This window comes from Crocodylus porosus, unplaced genomic scaffold, assembly GCF_001723895.1.
Source record: "Crocodylus porosus isolate Cpor-Errol unplaced genomic scaffold, CroPor_comp1, whole genome shotgun sequence".
NCBI lineage: Eukaryota > Metazoa > Chordata > Crocodylia > Crocodylidae > Crocodylus > Crocodylus porosus.
In genome coordinates, this window is record NW_017728907.1 from 54920378 (window position 1) to 54938177 (window position 17800).

Here is a 17800-nt window from a genome sequence, read left to right on the forward strand (position 1 = left end):
GCTTTATGCCTATTCACAGTGTGGAGGGGGCCTGTATACAACAAGCCACCCCGGGAGGCAGGAGTGGGAGAAATTCCAGATTTTTAGAAGACAGCGACCAAGTATATACATTCAAATTCATTGCCTTGGGGTGAAGTCCCCATCTACCCCCCAGCCCACTCCTGTGAGGAGCCAGAGGACATGGTAGCAAGTGCAGATGGGAGGGGTGTAGGGATCAGGCAAAGGGAAGGAGCCCCTTGTAGGTCCAAATTTAATGGTTCCCCCATCACCCACACTGACAATACTTTTTCTTGCATTTGGCTAAGAGGGTCACTGGCTGCGCAAACCTGGGGCACAGGGGTGCCTGTTCACCCCACCAGCAGGAAAGCCAGAGGCTTTTCCCAAACAAAGCCTCTTCCCTCAATGTGTGATCTCATCCCTGTCCACCTCAGCATCCATTTTAATGTTGTTGTCGGCTTCTAGGGGGGTCCCCAGTCCACACTCAGTCCTCTCACATGGGAAGGTGACGGCAGGAGGAAAGTCCCAGTGTTCAGACAGCCTCTTGCAGGGTCCTTCTCTTCGAGAGCCCCAAGGGTTTTACCTGCCACAGACGAGGACCTGGAATTGTTCATGTGCTTCCAAGGGATAAACAGTCCTAGGCTGCCCTTTGAAGATGAACCAAATTTGGGATGCAAGGTGGTAAATCCTCTGATGCCAGTACCACCCTTGCACTCTCACTGAGGCTTTGGACATCTCCATGGAAAGGGGACGCAATCTCTCAGGACTGAGAGTCCCCAGCTACAGCAGTCCTGAAGAGACACTCCACCCAATGTGGTTTGCTCACGTACGTGACCAAGCCCCCAAGGAGGTAGGAGGCAAGTGCTGCTTTGACGGCTGGGTAACTTGGACTGCAAGCAGGTGCTTCATGGCTGCTCTCCAGGCAGCGGCCAGACAGCTGGGGAAAGATGCAGGGTGGAGGAAAGGCGCTCATACTCCCCTGTACCGACCTCTATTCAAAGGCCCAAAGCTCTGGGCCGCAACCCACTGCAGCCTCGCCCAACCCTGATCCCTGCAGAGCTCGCACATGAGTCCTCTGTGCAGGGGAAGGATGCAGCTGAGCCAATCACTGAGAACGTGCCCTGGGGCCATTGGAAGCAAAATAAAATAAAACGAAAATTAAGAAACCCAACACCCCCCAAGCCAGTCAAATAAACAAACAAATACACAAACACATAAATAAACAAATACATGGACGGGGGTGGGGGGGAGATTCATGTTCCTCGTGGCAAAGAGCCGTAACAAAGAGCAGAGAACCGAAATCAAATGTTTATGTTTATATTTATTACAGCATGGAGGGGAAAAAAAGAACCGCTTCAGTCAAAAAACCATCCCATACCAATGAAGACAATAATTTAGCTATCCATTTTAAAATACATTAAAGCCGGTCTGTCATTTCTCACTTCAGAACAAAACCAACAAACAAAAGAAAGAAAACCAAAACAAAAAAATAAAAAGAGAATAAAAAAAAGTTAAAAAGAGATGACCCATTCTGGAGACAACGGGTATATGCGCAATGCCACAAATCTTCGTTTGATTTTTTTATTTATTATTATTTTTAAATATTAACCTGACTGTAACTATGAGACTGACACCCCCCCTCCCCCCACCCTCATGCCCCGATCCACCCAGCAACTTTCTACAGGTAAAGCACAATTAAAATGCCTAGGAAAAAGAAGGCAAACATTTAAAAAAATTCATATTACACGCTAAAAAAAGTCTGTCATCTCATGTCTTGCAGTCAGAATAATAAAAACGAGCCAATGTTCCCCCAAAAACATCTCAAATGAAGGGGTGCGGAAAAAAGACATCCCTTTAATAAAACATTATCAACAGATATCGTACACAAACTACAATGTATAATAATTACTTTTTTCCCTCTCTTATTTTAGAACCAGACTACAAGGTAAGAAAAAACACTGAAACAAGATACAATGTTTTCAATAATCCGCACAAAGGTAAATCCAGGGAGATAATATTTTACATAATATGATATACATGGATCAGAAATGGAGATTTATAAAACAAAGACCAACTACAGGGTAGTGTAATGTACATAGATCCCGAAGTTCTGGAGAGTGTCACTTTACATGGTTCGCTCGTTACTGTTCTGTAGTCACCTCTACCATGAGAAGGAAGGTAAATTTTAATTTTTTTTTTCAATTTTTGTTTATTTTTTTTTATTACAGAGTGAGCCTACAGAATAGCAAGTATACATTTTAACAACAATAATTACTTAAAAAGTATCTCCATCCAGTTCCAAAGCATATACAGTGAAACCCTGATAAGATCACATCTTTTTTTTTCCTTTAAAAAACCCCCCCAAAATTAAAAGTAAAAATTAAAAAAACAAACAAACAAAAAAAACAGAACAAAAAGGAAACCCAACAAAGACATTAGCTTGAGATCACAGTTTCAAAGTCCCAGGTCAGATTAACCCTTTCTTTCTCCTCTCTCTTTTGGTGGAAACAAATCCCCACTCAAAGGCTGTCAAGGGGGTGGGGGAATGGACATAGGGAGCACTCCTTCTACGCCATGAGGGGGGTGGGAAAAGACTAGTACAGTGCATGCCAGTAACTGCAGAAAGTAAGATCACTATTCATTCAAGGATGTGATCCTATGAAGGGCCAACTGCATTAACAACTTTCTACGTAGTAGTGGAGTCTCTTCCACAAGCAGGTCTGGTTACTGGAGGAGGAACTGTTGTGCTGCAAACAAAAATTAGGAAAAAAAAAACCCAAAAAGAAAAGAAAAAAAACAAAAACAAACCAAACCAAACCCCAGGCCTTCCCAACACCCCCCCCCAATTGTAAACTGTCCAGTTTATTTTTAAAAAAATATGACTACAACAGAGACAACATGAGATTTCATATCTAGACTAGCTTTCCTGGCGTCGCACAGCACAAACATACAACAGGGTTTTGTTTTTTTTTTCCTTAAAAGAACAAAGCAAAGAGACTGGAGTCGGGTGCTAGAGGCTTCCATTTGTTTCCAAAAAAAAGTGTCATGTACATATATAAACCCTTCCGCACAAGAAGGATCTTGTCATGTCTTGAAATATTTTTAAGTTTTGTCCTTCATGTTTTATGGAATAAAAAGTTCAGCCTTTTTATTGCATGAAACTAAAACTGGGGTCTGGGCCCCCTCACGTCTCCCTGCCAATACACCTAGCTTCTTCTTGCATAATTTCTTTTAGTTCCTCCAAATGGCAGCTGACTCTCTTTATCCTGGAGAGGAGGAGGGGGGAAAAAAATCACACACTCATCGTCATGCTGGGGGAATACTGAAAAGAGAGACAAACGCAGAGTGAGAACGGGGCACGCCAGGCTGAAATACTAAGTGCTGCTAAACTAAGGGAAGAGAGGATATAAAAGTAAGACTTGGGCTTATGAAAACGATAAAGCAACGTAATTGGATCTAATAAATCAGAGAGACAGAATATGCTAGAGACTCTAATTTATCAGCGCATAATCCGCTCCGTAACTGTCTTTCTAGGGAGAAAATAACCCACCCAGTATGGGGTAGGAAGCAATTTAAAAAAAAATTAAAATGCATGCATGTATCTAATGCTAATACAGTGAAAACAGGGGAGCCTCTGGCAGCTGTACACAGAACTTCAAATCCAGCATGGATATTAGTCTCCCGGTCTCAAAGATACCAGGGCGCGTTTGATCAGGGTCTGTCTGGCTGGGTCTGCACAGGCGCAGCCTGGGAGTGCTGCAGGCCCGAGCTGACTTGCTCCAGAGCCTCAACAGCAGGTCCCAGACTTGGACAAGCAGAGGAGCAGGTCTTAGCCGTGGCTCACCTGCATGCAGGAGGCCTGCATAGAGCCAAGTCTCCCGGGTCAACTCTGCCAGAGGCAGGCACATGGCCAGCAGGGATCATTGGGTTCATCGGTTTACAGTACCAAATGGAGAACAAAACTGGCCAACACCACCAGCTGGGCTGCTCTCACGCTACCCTTCCCCTCCTCTTCTCCCTTATGCCCAGCTCTGGCCACTTTGGGTGTGTGCAATCAAAACGGGGGCCCTAAATTGAAGCCGTGGGTTTTTAAAAACACCGCTTCAATTAGGGGCAAAGTAAACCCCAGTGTCACACACACCCATTCACTTACCTGCCTCTCTGGCAGTGGGGAGGGGAGGGGAGGCGAGGCGAGCTGCCAGCAGGCAGAGTGGTCCTGGGTTGGAGCGGGGGGGCTTCCCTCTGCAGCAGCGGCACGCCCCCCCAGGCGCCACCCACCCACGGGCACTTGGCTCGGGCACACGTGCCCCTCGTTTCATCTATGCACGGCCCTTGTCTTTGCTTAAGACTATGAGCTCCATGGCTCATTTCCCTCTGCAGATTTCCAGATGCACAGCAAGCAATGGGCAGGAAGCATCACACCACCTGCTTTGCCTTTGGCCTGGATGGGGAATCAGTAAGGCACAGGGACCAAGTGACCCACCAAGGTCACAAGTCAAGTCAGAGCTTAGGCATTCAGGACAAGTTGCTTGGACAAGGGTTAAACATCAGGCTTGCTCGAACACTGGCTGTTCAAAGCACGCCCCTCCCCCAGCTCCCCCCACAAGGAAGCGGCCCTAGAGAACGTGCTGAAACCCCACACCGAGACAGCTTGGAGTCCTGGAAGGAGAGCGACTCACATTGTCATTTTGGAAGGAATGGAGGAAGTTGCCTCCCAGTTCGCCATCATCTCTTGGAGTGCCCGGGGGATTGCTAATGCCACTTATGTTGTTTGGAGAATTCTGAAGGAGACAGGAGACAAGGAGGCACGTTACTGAGCACGGACTGGCCAAGCGCTTTGCTAGCAACCAACAGTGGAGGGCTAGGACAGTGGTTATTAAAGCATTGCTTCTGCTGAAGTGAATGCCTACGAGTGAGGGCTGCAGAACGGGGGAGAGCTCCTCAATGTCCTTTTATATTGCACTAGTGCAACCTGTGAGTACACACACACACACACGCATGCACTCGCACACTCTTATTGCTGATGCTTTGTTTACAAGAAAGAATGCTAGAATGATCCACAGCTTTATGGCCACAAGGCAACACTCACTTTTGGAAGTCCATCTATGTCACCTGACCCTGTATCAAAGAAAGGGAGAGAGAGAAATCTTACTAAAACAACTTAGCTGCATTCCTTGTTCCTATTCAGCATGGTCCCCCCCCACCCCTCAGTGAGTCCATTTGATGCTGGAGCCTGCGGAGCCTGGGCAGAGGCAGCCCGTGGCTGGAAGCTGCCATCCCAGGGCCTTACTAGCAGCAGCCAGGGAGGTGCAGGTCACAGCTGGGGTGAGACTGCCCTGCTTGACATCTGCCTCCGGTAAAAGGGGTCACCTGGCAGGGCTGCGCAGCACGGGTGCCGAGTGCAGCTCTCCCGATGGTACAGCACTGGCATGGCTCCTGAATGGCACCATCACAATGACAAAGTTCAGCTGCAGGGGCCTTGCTGCTCCCCACAGCCCTCTGCAACATTGATCGAGCAGCAGCACAGCTCGGCACTGTGCACGAGCCCAGCAGAGGTTAATGAGCTGATCTGCTGCTTTCAATTAGACATGCAGCACTGAGGTTGAAGCTGCTCCTCCTTTCTGCATCTATCACGACTGCTCAAGCGAGCCTGTGGCAGCCAGTGCTCCACACGGGGGAGGAAGAGGTGGGCCCGGGTGCATGGCTTGAGGGAGGGGGTGGTAACAAGGCTGGTTACCACAAAGTGTGGCTTTGTGGGCTGTAGGGACAGGGAAGAACATCATTCCCAGAGCCCTGACAGCTCAGCGCGTGGGTCTCCAAAGCCACTGACCCTCACGTAAGGAGAAAAGCAGGAAGCACCAAACAGCAGCAGCATCTTTACTCGGCCCGACCCTGAATGGCAGGTCACAGGGGACACTGTGGGGGGTCAGGTCTGGTGTGCATCTACACCCCCCAGGCCTGGTGAGTACTTACCTAGCGATCCATTCATGTGATGTGGCTCCATCCCGCCCATGCCTCCCATCGGGCCGTCAGAGCCAGGTCCCATTGGGAACTGAGAAAAGAAGCAACCAAAAGAATAAGCCCCCATTGTTCCCCTCAGTACCATGCACACTAGCTTGTGAGCTGGTGGCCGCAGCATCAAGACAGACACCAGACACTGTCCTGCAAGTGGATGGTTCAAGTCGTGCCTGCACATGGAAGTGTTATATGTTTTGCCTTCGGCAAGGAAGTCACCTCCCTCCAAAACTTCTTGGCCTCAGGGAAATCACAGAAACCATTTGGCTCTGCCCCTGTAATACGCAACAGAGATCATGGCCAGCACCCTCCACCCAGAACAGGGGCTGGGGCTGACTTAGTCCCTTGCAACTTCCACTATTAACTGTGTCCCAACTTGCATCAGCCCTTGGGTATTTTCAGGACTCTGATAAATCCATGTAACCATTAGCCAAGTCTTACTCACAGTGGAGCTTCAGTGTATAGCTGGCTTTGTTCTTGTCCCTCAGCACTGTATATGCCCCCCCGCCCCCACCTCCACTATAGGCTAGCTACAAACTGAAGGCAATTCTGTTGCCCAGCACCTAAGCACTTGCTTGTCTACATGGGGAAAGCACCAGGCACAGCAATCATGGACACCTGCATGTGCTGAGTGTGTGCCTACATGGGGAATGCCCCTGCTTTATGCTAAATTTTGCAACAGTGGGCAAACCACTAGTCAGCCAAGAATGAGTGCTGGTAACTGGATGAGTCAAGACAGCTCCCCACTCAGAAACAGGGATTTCTTCACTGCATCAGTACTGGGATAACCACCTCTCCCCTCTTGGCTAGAAGAGGATTCATTTGTACCTCCCCCCCCAGCTCGGTAACAGGCTGATGTACTGCTCAAAGGCACTGCAAACAGGAGCTGCTGGGGGACTGTGCTGTCCTCTGAGTGCACATGGTAACAAGCTCTCCGCTCCTCTGCAAGAGGATGTTACCGCTCAGGCTCTCCTGCTGCACCAGCAGAGAATCTGCCCCTGCCACAGAGCAGCACTGTGATGCCCCGGTATGGTCATCCGCCCTCAGCACCCTACCACTGCTACATGCCTATGCACGGCATCCTGGCAATTCAGGAGCTACAGTCTCGGCTGCACTACGGCTGCCACCCAAACAACTGCACTTCCTCACAGCCATGAAGTGGAGTTTATAGTTTATGGGGCATGAACGCTGCCCCCGGCAAATCCCCGAGTGCGCCAGTCACTATAAGCATGATGCCATCATCAGGTACCTGCATGCAATGATGTGCTGAGCCCTGTCCCAAGTGGCTTCCTCCCTTTGATGCCCACATACTTGTGACAGGCTCTGGTGCTCACCAGAATGGACTCCAAAACCTCTGCAGGCCACAAGCCCCTGAAACCTGACCAGGGCCCAAATTTACACCGCAAGGTGCCCCCATGGCAGTAGGTTTGAACTAGCAACTGCAAAATTCAGCCATGCTCCATCTCCTTACACAACCTCCCAGCTCCCCCGTCCTCCACTCATGACCAAACTGATTCAATACTGCCTTCACCACCACTGAGCACCCCGCAGGGTGCCCGCCAGCACTGTCTGTGGGGCTTCCTGGTGGGATATCTGCATTTAGCTCCTGAAATTATCCACAGCAGTTGCTCGAGCTGTCCGAGGAGGCTGCCCTAGGGCTGAGCATGTTACGTGTGCAGAGCTCCTGGCCCAGAAGGAGACCAACTAAGTTGGCTCTGTCATTCCTCATGGGAAAAAAACCTCTGCTGAAGCCAACTAGCTGTGCTCCAGAGTTCAAGCCAACTGGCTACCTCTGCTCAAAAGGGGCCCAGAGACTTAGGGCATGTCTACACCACTTGGTATGCCAACACACACCATGCTAGTCCACGCACTACCTCCCAAATCCCACCCGAACTACTTCCCATGCTACCTCCCTGCATGGCAGGTGGGCTGATTAGCTTGGGCGCATTTGCTTTTAGCGTGGAGGCAGTATGTGCAAAGCAGTGCGGCTCATGCAGACATGCAGGTGGTATGGACATGACCCTGGAAAATCCAGAAGGTGGAGGTTCAGATGGAGGCGCACCCCACGGCTCCTAGAGGACAATGCCAGTGGCTCCTCTTCCCTCAGGCAAGCACCAAACTGCACCGGTTTTGTTTGCAGCAGTCACTCTGAGGCAAACCCACACTTGGGCACATTAAAAAAAAAAGGAATGGACATAATTGTTCCTGTGCCTTTACTCCAATTTTCCTAGGCTTACAACAGGATTAATGGTCCTTAAATGACCTATCCAGCCATCACAGCCACTGGTGCTCAGATGCCAAACTCAGGCTCTGCACTGTACAATCCTAGAGTATTACAAGGGAAGTGGATTGAATTAAGTGCGAGATCTGAGCCCATCTTCCTTGAAAGCCTGGAAAGCACTCAGTAGAGTGGGTGCATCCACACCAGGAAGGGACGCGCGTCTTTCCTCCACCACCTTGTTTCTTCGCCTCTGAACAAGGAAGGCCGGCTGACTAAGAGTGATGTAGGAACCTTCTGTTCTTACATCAGTTGACCAGAAGTTCAAGACCAAAACATTCACATCTTAAAACTATATGCAAAGGGGAGCACAGAATGAAGCTTTAGGGTCCAATCATCTTAACCACCCCCCCCCCTAAACCTGATCACTGTCACCTGTATTACACACCACCCTAAGAGAGCTCCCCTTTATTTCACCACCAATTTGCTGACGAGGGCTGGTCCTGCCAACACCACAGAGATGAAACCCAAGTGAAATGCACTGAGAGTTATGCCTTTCTACTCTCCTGAGCATCTCACTGTATGCAGGGGGTCTACTCAGCTTTGCTATTTTACTGTGAAGTCACTTTTTCTTTTCATGTAGGCTTTTCTTGTTATATACACCCTAAACAAAGGAGAGGGGTGAAAATTAGGACTTGCATGTGATGACAAAACCCTTCCCAAATCGTGGTGAGGGAGGGGAAACCAGATGCAGAAGGGCAACACCTGGAATAATTTTTCACCTCATTTGTGGAAAGGATGAGATTTGAGGCTGGCTGCATCCCTTTAAATACGACTTGCAAGCTGAACATGATCTTGACCAGAGCTGCGTGAATGCCATCATTTTAATAAGCATAAAAAATTAACAAAGTCGCTGAAGAGTTAATCACTTTTTGATGGTTTGTTTTATTTCTATTTTGTAACAAATGGCTGAAATCAATTAAACTGCTTTACCCTCAACTGATGAAGTTAATTATGATTTGTTATGGTATCTGATATGTAAATTATTAGAAAGCAGACTTACATTCGATCGACTGCCTGCAGGCGGTACTGGATTAATCATTGTGTAGATGTTGTCACTTGAATTTGTTGAATCTGTAGAACAGTGAAGCCCAGTAAGTCAGGGTGATTAATTCATTTCTTAATTAAAACAAACTCACGCCACTTGAACTCATTCTTTTGTATTTTATCACCTAAAATTCCCTCTAAGTACCACCATTTTCTGGCTAATTTGTATTTAATGAAGATTCACAAAGTTTTTAATCACAGAAATTCAACTGTGAAAATAATTCAACTACTAACTGAGAACTGCAGGGCTTGCTTGTCAGAAGAGGCGTAGAAAGATAATTTGCTGCTATGTATCACTTAACACCTCAAAATTATCCAAAGCAATGTTCTTATTACAGTGTTGACATTAAAAAAAAAACCCCTAACCTATTATAAGAAAGGAGACCTGTGTCTCTACAATGAACCTAGTAACAGATACACAGTTTTAAATCAAGTCGCAAAATATAAATGCACAAATTAAACATGGGTTGCAGCGGCTGACTGGGGGCACCTATTAACATATGGATTGTTTTATTATGACCCAGCCTGAAATGTAGGTCAGAGTTCTCATAAAAATGCAGAAGCCGGGAGAGAGAGTCGTAATATTACATTTTAGCTCCACCCCTGCAGCTGTGGTACACCACAGTTACAGAGAGCAAGGCTACTTCCCAGGAGCCCAGCCGCCCTCCCCTCCTACTGATCACTACAATGCTTATTAAATCAGCCTTGCAAAATTGTTGGAGGAATTCGCAAGGCTAGGCAGACCCAACGTGCCCACCTTTACAAAGGGAGGAGGAAAAAATTCCCTACAACTCAGGAGATTCGCTCGCCTCCCAGCAAAGAGCAAAAAGAGAAGCTGCTTGCCCCTGGCAGGTACAATTTTGCAATGCTGGTTTTGAAAAAGCCCCGGCAAGTTAATGTGTTCGAGCCAGGAAAAAAAAAAAAAAAAATGGCTGCATCCCCACAACACACCTTTTTTCAGCCTGATATTGTCCTTTTTATAAAGCAAGAAGGCACCTGAGTTACAACGAGGAGAGGAAGCAAGGAGCCTTTTGAGTAAAGAGTTGGGATTTCTTATGCTTATTGTATTTTTAAAGGAGCAAACAGAATTTGGTTCCTCTCAGCCTCTAACCCTGGGTGGGCAAAATGCAGCCCGGGGGCCGGATGTGGCCCCCCAGGCCATTCTATCCGGCCCGCAGTGCCCCTAAAAAAAATTTAGAAAATTAATATTAATCTGGCCTGGGCTACCAGTCATGCGGCCCTCGATGGCTTGCCAAAGCTCAGTACGCTGCCCTCCATCCAAAATAATTGCCCACCCCTGCTCTAACCAATACCCAGGCAACTCCTTTGCTAACTGGCACAGAGAAGTGGGGTGGGGGAAAAAAAGACAAACACTCAATTTTTCATAAGGGCGTTTTGTCACAGGATGAGCAGCATTTTGCACGTTTCTTAGTTAAACACAAGGCTGAGTCGCATTAGAAACCTGGACAGATTCAACAGGAAGTGACGGCCGCCTTTTTAGGGAACCCGAGATCTGGGTGCCAGCGGGCACCTTCCCACTTTGCACGGTCACGGGGAAGCATCCCCCACTTTCGCCCTCCGGGAACTCAAGCTTCCAGGGGGTTGAGCGGAGAAGCCACGATCCAGACAACCACAGCGGGGGAAAAAAGCATGGAGCACAGCCGTGCTCGAGTGCCAACTGATGAACAAGGGGTCTGCCATTTAAAAGCACCCAGGAAGTTTGGGAGTTGGTTTTTTAAGGGCTGAATTGAACGGCTGTTGACTATTACCTGCAGGACTAGGCATGATAGGTGTCCCGGGAGGGCCTCCACCACCAGGGGGCCCCTGTAGACAAGATTAAACACATCAGAAACCACTGTGATAACACACACTGCAATAGGTCAGCGAGATCCTGCTGCTGTCAGCAGGAATGCCTCACCTTGGTATTCAGCCAAGCATTAATCTCCTGCTAAAACCTTTGATGCACTCTCGTAGCCAACGTACAATTCTTTATTTAAGCCTTGAGAAAAATCAGGATTTTTTTTTTGGTCTTTCCGAACTGGCAAGCGTTCGTGGGGAGGGTACGCGTGCGTGTATGAGAATGTATTTGCCACCACACGCAGGGCAGCACTTTAAAACCTTGTGGGAGAAGGACACTGTTCTGGCAACTGAAAGCACATTGGTTCTCCCCTCCTGCGCACCCCAAGAAAGGTCAGTCCTGCATTTCACGATTCCTGAATCCGCTCAAAATTCCCCATCGACCCTGGGATAAAAGGGGGGTAACTTCATAAGGGAATCTAACTTACTCTGGGCTGGTTAAGTCAATAAACTCATGTGGGTGTGAAGAGATTTGATGCTCATGATTTAAATCAGACAAGTAAATCGGTGAACTTACCACATATGTACCAGGCGATGAAGAGGAGTATGGAATCTAAACACAGATCACAGGACAGAGGTGAGTATCTAAAATACAGCATCTCCCCAAAGCACTGTCAGCCACACACCTTGAACTCCTGTGCCCACGCCCCATTTTCATCAAACAGAAGCACAAATTAAACTGAACTCCAGCAGCTTATAGATGCCCATGATACACTTAATGTGCTGCCACGCAATCGTTTGCTTACCCAGGCGCCCCCCTAAACCTTATGATCAGTAGCATACAAGAGACAAAGAAAATTAAGCTGTGGGTGTTCTGTGCTATGTCCAACATCTGGAGTTCCCAAATGACCAGAGGCTTGCAGGAAGATGCTGCCTCCCTCCTTCTCCCTGTGCTATTCCCCCAGGTCCCTCCCCGACGTGGGCGAAGTGTTGCAAATCCTCATACCCCTTCCCTGAATCACAAAGACAGTGGCTGGCGAGCCAGCTAAGCACCGGATTACAACCAGGATAGAGCTGAACTGTAGACATGCTGCAGCAGTGGTCGGGTGAATGGAAGTGGCATGTAACCTAGTATTATTTCCTTAGCTGGATTCGTTGGCTGATGCACCCATGATAGGAAGCACTGTATGGCATGAAGGGTGCTGCATGCTGCCTTCGGCGCTCGTCCCTGTTCGAACCCACTGTAACCCTAACTGTCCAGGTTTCAGCATCCAGCCACTTCCATGCAATACCTGTAGACTAGCTAAGTTCTTAGGAGGAGGCTTTTAGGAAAGAGGTTGAGCAAGAGTAGAGTTTAGATATAGAATAGTAAACAGTATAGATAGCAGAGTAAAGATATAGAAAGGACGCCACATTTTATAGGGTGCTCTAAGCCAGTGGTGCTGTCAACCTTCTGGGTCTGCGGGCCATTTGCATGGCATGGGCCAGATCCCACATGCAGATGTAATTCCATGCAGTGACCTGATCCCATTCATTGAACCCGGCAGCACAACAGCCTGACCCCCCTGCAGGGCCCATCTAGCGTGCCACATCTGGCCGCACACCAGCCCAATCCCACACGCCAGATCTGGCTGCCCCCTGGCCTAACCCCGCACACCAGATTCAGCCACAGAGTGTCCCTGCGCACCAGCTCCACTGTGGACTGGTGATTCGGTAAGCAGGGCAACATCACCATGCTCACAAGGCTCCCCATGGGTCCGGAAATTTGGCAGCAGGGGAGCAGCCATCAAATTTCCGGATCTGTGGGCAGCCCTGTAGGCAGATGACGCGGCTCCACAGGTGAGCACCACTGCTCTAGGCCAATGTGGATAGAGACAGAAACTTACTGAATTAGCACTGCTGGGATTGGGCCATGGTCTTCCAGCACCTGGGCCCCTAGAATTTAAGTTGAAAAGAGAAAAAAAATAAGCTTTTGATATACTTCAGACTGGGTGCAGCATAACAACAATGTAGAAGTGGGATTCCATAGCGCATCCCACCGCGAGAGTCAGAGCCACAAACACAAGTTATAGTATCAAGGATTTGCCTTACATGTTAATTCCAGGCATGCCAGGGCCTAAAGAGTTGGGTGGAGGTCTCATTCCGCCGCCATAGTTCTGCAATGATAACCAAGGATCAGTCTACCATAACGAGAAGGGAAACCGGAGAAGAAAAGAGAAGGGAAAAAACAAACAAACAAAAACAAGAGGGTTAGTTTGTGAAAATGAACTTTAATCAAAAAAAAAAAATTAGATGATGATGAACATACAAGCAATTAGCAACTGTAAAAATAAACAGGACAGTGGTATCTTCCCTGTGACTCTTGGCAAGACATCGTGGGCCACTAAGGAGTACTGAGGGCGGACGGCTTCTCAGACACTGTAGAAAATGCAGACGGGAGCAGAGAGGATTGTTCAAACCTAGACCAGTGCCTGGCCCCGGGACGGCCCAAGGATACTGGGGAAGAAAGAGGATGCCCCTGGCCCCATGATTAGGGAGGGGGAAAGATTCCAACTCCTGTAGGCAAATCAATCCATGGGCAGAGATGGGGAACATGACGTCCCCTCGCTCATCAGAGGGAAAGATGCAGAGAAGGAGAGAGTTGCTGCTTGAAGAAATTCTTGCTATGGTGTAATGAGAGAGTGATGGCATGTAAAGCAGAAGGGGATGCCAACAGCACAAGTGTTCGAAGCAGCTTCCTAAAGAAGGAAAAGCAGCCTGCCACCCTACTCGCATCCTAAGTGAAAAAACAAGGCTGGTCTTCAAGTCACCACAGAACACTGTGTACTCGGGACAGACTCATGCACGCGCGGGTGTACAGGGGAAACGCATACAGAGCAGACCCCCCCATTAGGTATCATGTGAGAGATCGCATCAACGAATCATCAACTCCAATCTCTCTATACCAAGGAGAGGAAAAACGTGCTGCTGTTTCAGCACAAGGCCCAAAAGTATGGGGAAAGAAATGAAAAAGCAACATAAATTACTGAATCCATCTTCAGGTGTTTAAGAAATCTCCCATGTAAATGCTTATTTTGCCTATGGCACGGTTGCCAAGAGCATCCGATTCCATAAGGACATCTCTACTGGAAGGCCAAGCTCCAAGATGCTGTGGCTTACAGGGAGAGTCCTCAGAGACAGCACTTCTTTGCCTCTGTAGGTCGGTTCCCAAATCACACAGTGCCTGGGAGCATCAGTCATGGTGTAGATCAACCTTCCCACATTGTTCCTGTCCACCCACTGAATTTCTTCCTTACCAAGCGGATTCAGTTAAGTCCGTACTCATGACAGGCCTGCTGGGCTGATTCAGACTGAAAACGCATCATTTACCCATACGGCGAGTGAACCGCCCAAACTAACATCCCGGGACTTTAGAACAGCACAAAGACAAGGATATCAGCAGCCCACAACAGGGGCAAACTGTGCCAATGTTCATGCATGATCCCAGTGAACAGCAGCCAAAAATGTTTTCAGTGAAATGCACATTGCCCTCCCTGCTCACGCCAAGAAGCTTAGAGCAACCATTTGAAAAAAATGCTGGGGATTTGCCTGTTTGAGAAGGGGGACAATATGCGTGTGCCTCCCCAGAGAGAGAAACTGCCAGGTAATCCCCTCTGTGTCAAGGCGTCTTTGTTTTAACCCCACCTTCCCCTCCTGGACCTTGATTCACTCTACGATTTCCCCTTTTCCTTCACAGCCCCAAAGAACTCCCTTTTTCCGGACTGCTGCGGCCTCTTCCTGAAGTCCTGATAGGGCACCTCTCTTTCCCGAACAAAGCTGAACAGTTACCAGGGTGGTACTGTATGGACACGGGCCCTTATAATGTCCCACTTCAGCAAAGCACTGAAATATAGGGTTAATGTCAGGCATACATTGAAGTCCAATGGACATAAACTGGAATTAAGCACATGAAATGCATTACTATATCAGGGTAGGAAGAGGAAAAGTTCTGGGAAGAGGAAAAGGTTACCCCCAAAGAAAAACACTACCAAGTCATAAGCCAGGGGTGTTAAACAGAAGTAGGGTCACCTTACATCTCGGTTTGGCTGGGACAGCCCCAGATTTTGTATGCCGGTCTGGCTGGTCGGTGAAAAATTACACAGAAAAGTCTCAGAGCTACACGGACACAGTCTGGCGGGGAGGCAGAGCAGCATGGTGCACCAGGCAGGCAGGCGGGCAGGCAGGCACGGGAGCTGCTGTGCAGAAGCAAGGCAGGTGGACAGAAGTGATGCCCAGCCCAGCCCAGCCTCCCCCCGCTGCTGCTCAGGAGCTGGGCTGGGCACGTGCCGGCAGGGTGATGTCTGCTCCAGTCCCCCCGTTGTGCTCCCACACAGCTGCAGTGGTGCCTGTCCACCTGCCCGCTCAGTTCTCCGTGCTGCTCCGGACTGCGTCCCGCATGCCTACCTGCCTGTAGCAGCACTGTTGACTGGGGGGAGGGGGGCAGTGGCCTGGATTTCCTTAAAAATAATATGGTCACACCCTAAACATAAGGCCCATAGGTGAACCCAGCCAATGAAGCCCCTAGTTGGTTTGCTGGGCTACTGACAGGCCACTTAAGTTGGTGGAGGAATGTGGGCCATGGCATCTGGGGCCCTTTGACCCTACTGGACATGCCCATCAGTGGCAAAGTTGACTCACTCTCAACTCCCAGACCTCTTGCCCATCAAGGGGGACCCCCACATCTGGATCCTTTGCTGCTGCCAGACCCATAGCTGCCACCACAGCAGCTGCTCCAGGCTGAACCTGGCCTCTCCGGAGCCCCACAGTCCAGGTCCAGCCCAGGCCTCCAGTTGAGTTTGACAGAGAATAGAGGAAGCCATTTTAAAACGGGGAAAACCCACTGTAGTTGTGCTAAGCAGCTGCACGGTCAAGCTAAAACGAGATGTATAGTAAAGCTGGGGAATTATAAACCCTTGAAATAGTGTTTAAATACAAGCGCTGACAAATCTAACCTTGGCTGCATGCATAAATGCAGAGTTAAAACTATGCTCATTAAAGAAAAGGAGATAGTAAGTGAGAATTTAAAACATTATGTTAGGTTGTAAAACACAACTGGTTTGCAGCGAAAAACAGGCAGGTAGCACAGTGCTGCCAGGTGATCTTGGGTTGACTATTATGATTTCGTTTGGAATAAACTTAAGTCATATTTTAGAAGGTACTGCTGTATAGTGCAAAGCTTTCCAGTTAATGAGAAGAAACTAGCTGGGGAAAGTACTAGGCGTACCAAGTGGTGGACAATGATCTATTGCACACAACAAAACCAGTGATTTTTGGTCAATATTTTCGATCATTTCTTGCATGCACTGAAGCTTCTGAGTGCTTGATTCTACAGCATTTCAGAAAAACTCCAAAGTGTACCAACAACGAGGCAAGGGGATTTTATGCCCACTTATGTACTTGGGCTTCTTCTAAAAGGACAATTAAATAAACCACACTCTAACATGTGCAGACAGGGAATGTTATAACAAAAAAAGAAAAAAAAAAAAATAAAGGCTTAACATTTCACAGCTTTTTCTGCCCCCTCTACCTGGCAGACCTGAGTGACCTTAATTGCTTGCAAGTCTCATGACAATCTTTTAAATGGATGCAAACACCTTTGCCCAAACTGCAGGGCGCCTCCAGACTGTCTGTGGCCCTCTTTCCTTGGCTGATGCAACCATAACAGATGTAGGCTTTTATAATCATTCATGAGGGACCATTAAGAGCTCAGCAGTTCCTGACAGTCCCAGACCTTTACAACTTATACCAAAAACTACTGGCATCTTAACTTGCCTACAAAAGAGCTTGCGAGAGTTTCTGAGGTGGTTCTAGCCTGTGCCCAGGGAGATGGATGCAACTTTTCCTTGTTTCACTTTTCTTCTTTAGCAGTTTTCAGGTTTTCCTAGGCTGACTAATTTCTTAACTCCCTTTACCCATTTGATGCAACAGTCTCGCGCACACTTATTTACGGCAGAATCAAATTCCAGCACTCAACGTGAGCCACTCCTGAGACCCATGCTCTAGACAGGAGACCATTGCTAAAATCCATCACAAGGAACAAACAGGAGTGAGTCAACATAGTAGCAGAATTCAGCTGCTGAAATGAATCAACACAAAGACAGAATATATTAACCCAGATCTACTTCGTTCAGATTCTGCTTCTTGCTGGACTGGCTCCCTCATCCCTGGTAGGAATGCAACTGAAGAAGGATTTGGCTTCACTTAGGAGCAACGAGAAAAAGAGCTTTGCTTCCCATTGTGCTGCCAGTCATGCTACAGGACACTAAGCACTGCTTTGCTAACTTGTCCTTAAAAATCAACCATCCTTAGAAATAATGTAGATGCTGAACTACTACTGCCAAGGAGCGTAAGGGTTTAAAGTTTCCTGAAATGCCTTTAACAAAGACAAGAGCTTCTGAAACAGACCTGGAAAAAATAGAGAAAAGGTGACAGCTTTTCTGAGGCTCATGAGCAGACAGGTGAGTGACCACTCTGCAAATTTTTCCCCAGGGAAACCCCCAAAACTACAGCATTTGGTTAAGTTGGGAGTGGGGGGGAATTGGCAAGCATCAGCCTCCCCCCACAACCCCGTGACACAAAGAGCAGCTTCAATGCCAGGGAACTAAAACTGTTTACAAAATCGAGTAA

The 17800-nt window shown here is 48.1% G+C and overlaps 1 protein-coding gene across 4 annotated transcripts in view; it reads right to left on the reverse strand.

Annotated features, from left to right (window-relative positions):
- Nucleotides 1-1298: 1298 nt before the first annotated feature.
- Nucleotides 1299-17800, reverse strand: part of SSBP3 (single stranded DNA binding protein 3) — a 133052-nt gene continuing 116550 nt past the window's right edge. For 2 of the 4 annotated variants that reach the window (XM_019531477.1, XM_019531475.1), the window contains 9 exons: nt 13226-13290; nt 13021-13069; nt 11712-11747; nt 11107-11161; nt 9294-9364; nt 5971-6049; nt 5087-5115; nt 4677-4778; nt 1299-3319 (listed from right to left, as the gene is read on the reverse strand). In XM_019531477.1, the coding sequence (XP_019387022.1) occupies nt 3290-3319; nt 4677-4778; nt 5087-5115; nt 5971-6049; nt 9294-9364; nt 11107-11161; nt 11712-11747; nt 13021-13069; nt 13226-13290 (516 nt within the window). In that variant the 3' untranslated portion in view covers nt 1299-3289. Of the gene's footprint in view, nt 3320-4676; nt 4779-5086; nt 5116-5970; nt 6050-9293; nt 9365-11106; nt 11162-11711; nt 11748-13020; nt 13070-13225; nt 13315-17800 lie in introns of all 4 variants that reach the window. The other 2 variants (XM_019531476.1, XM_019531474.1) reach the window with 1 other exon arrangement.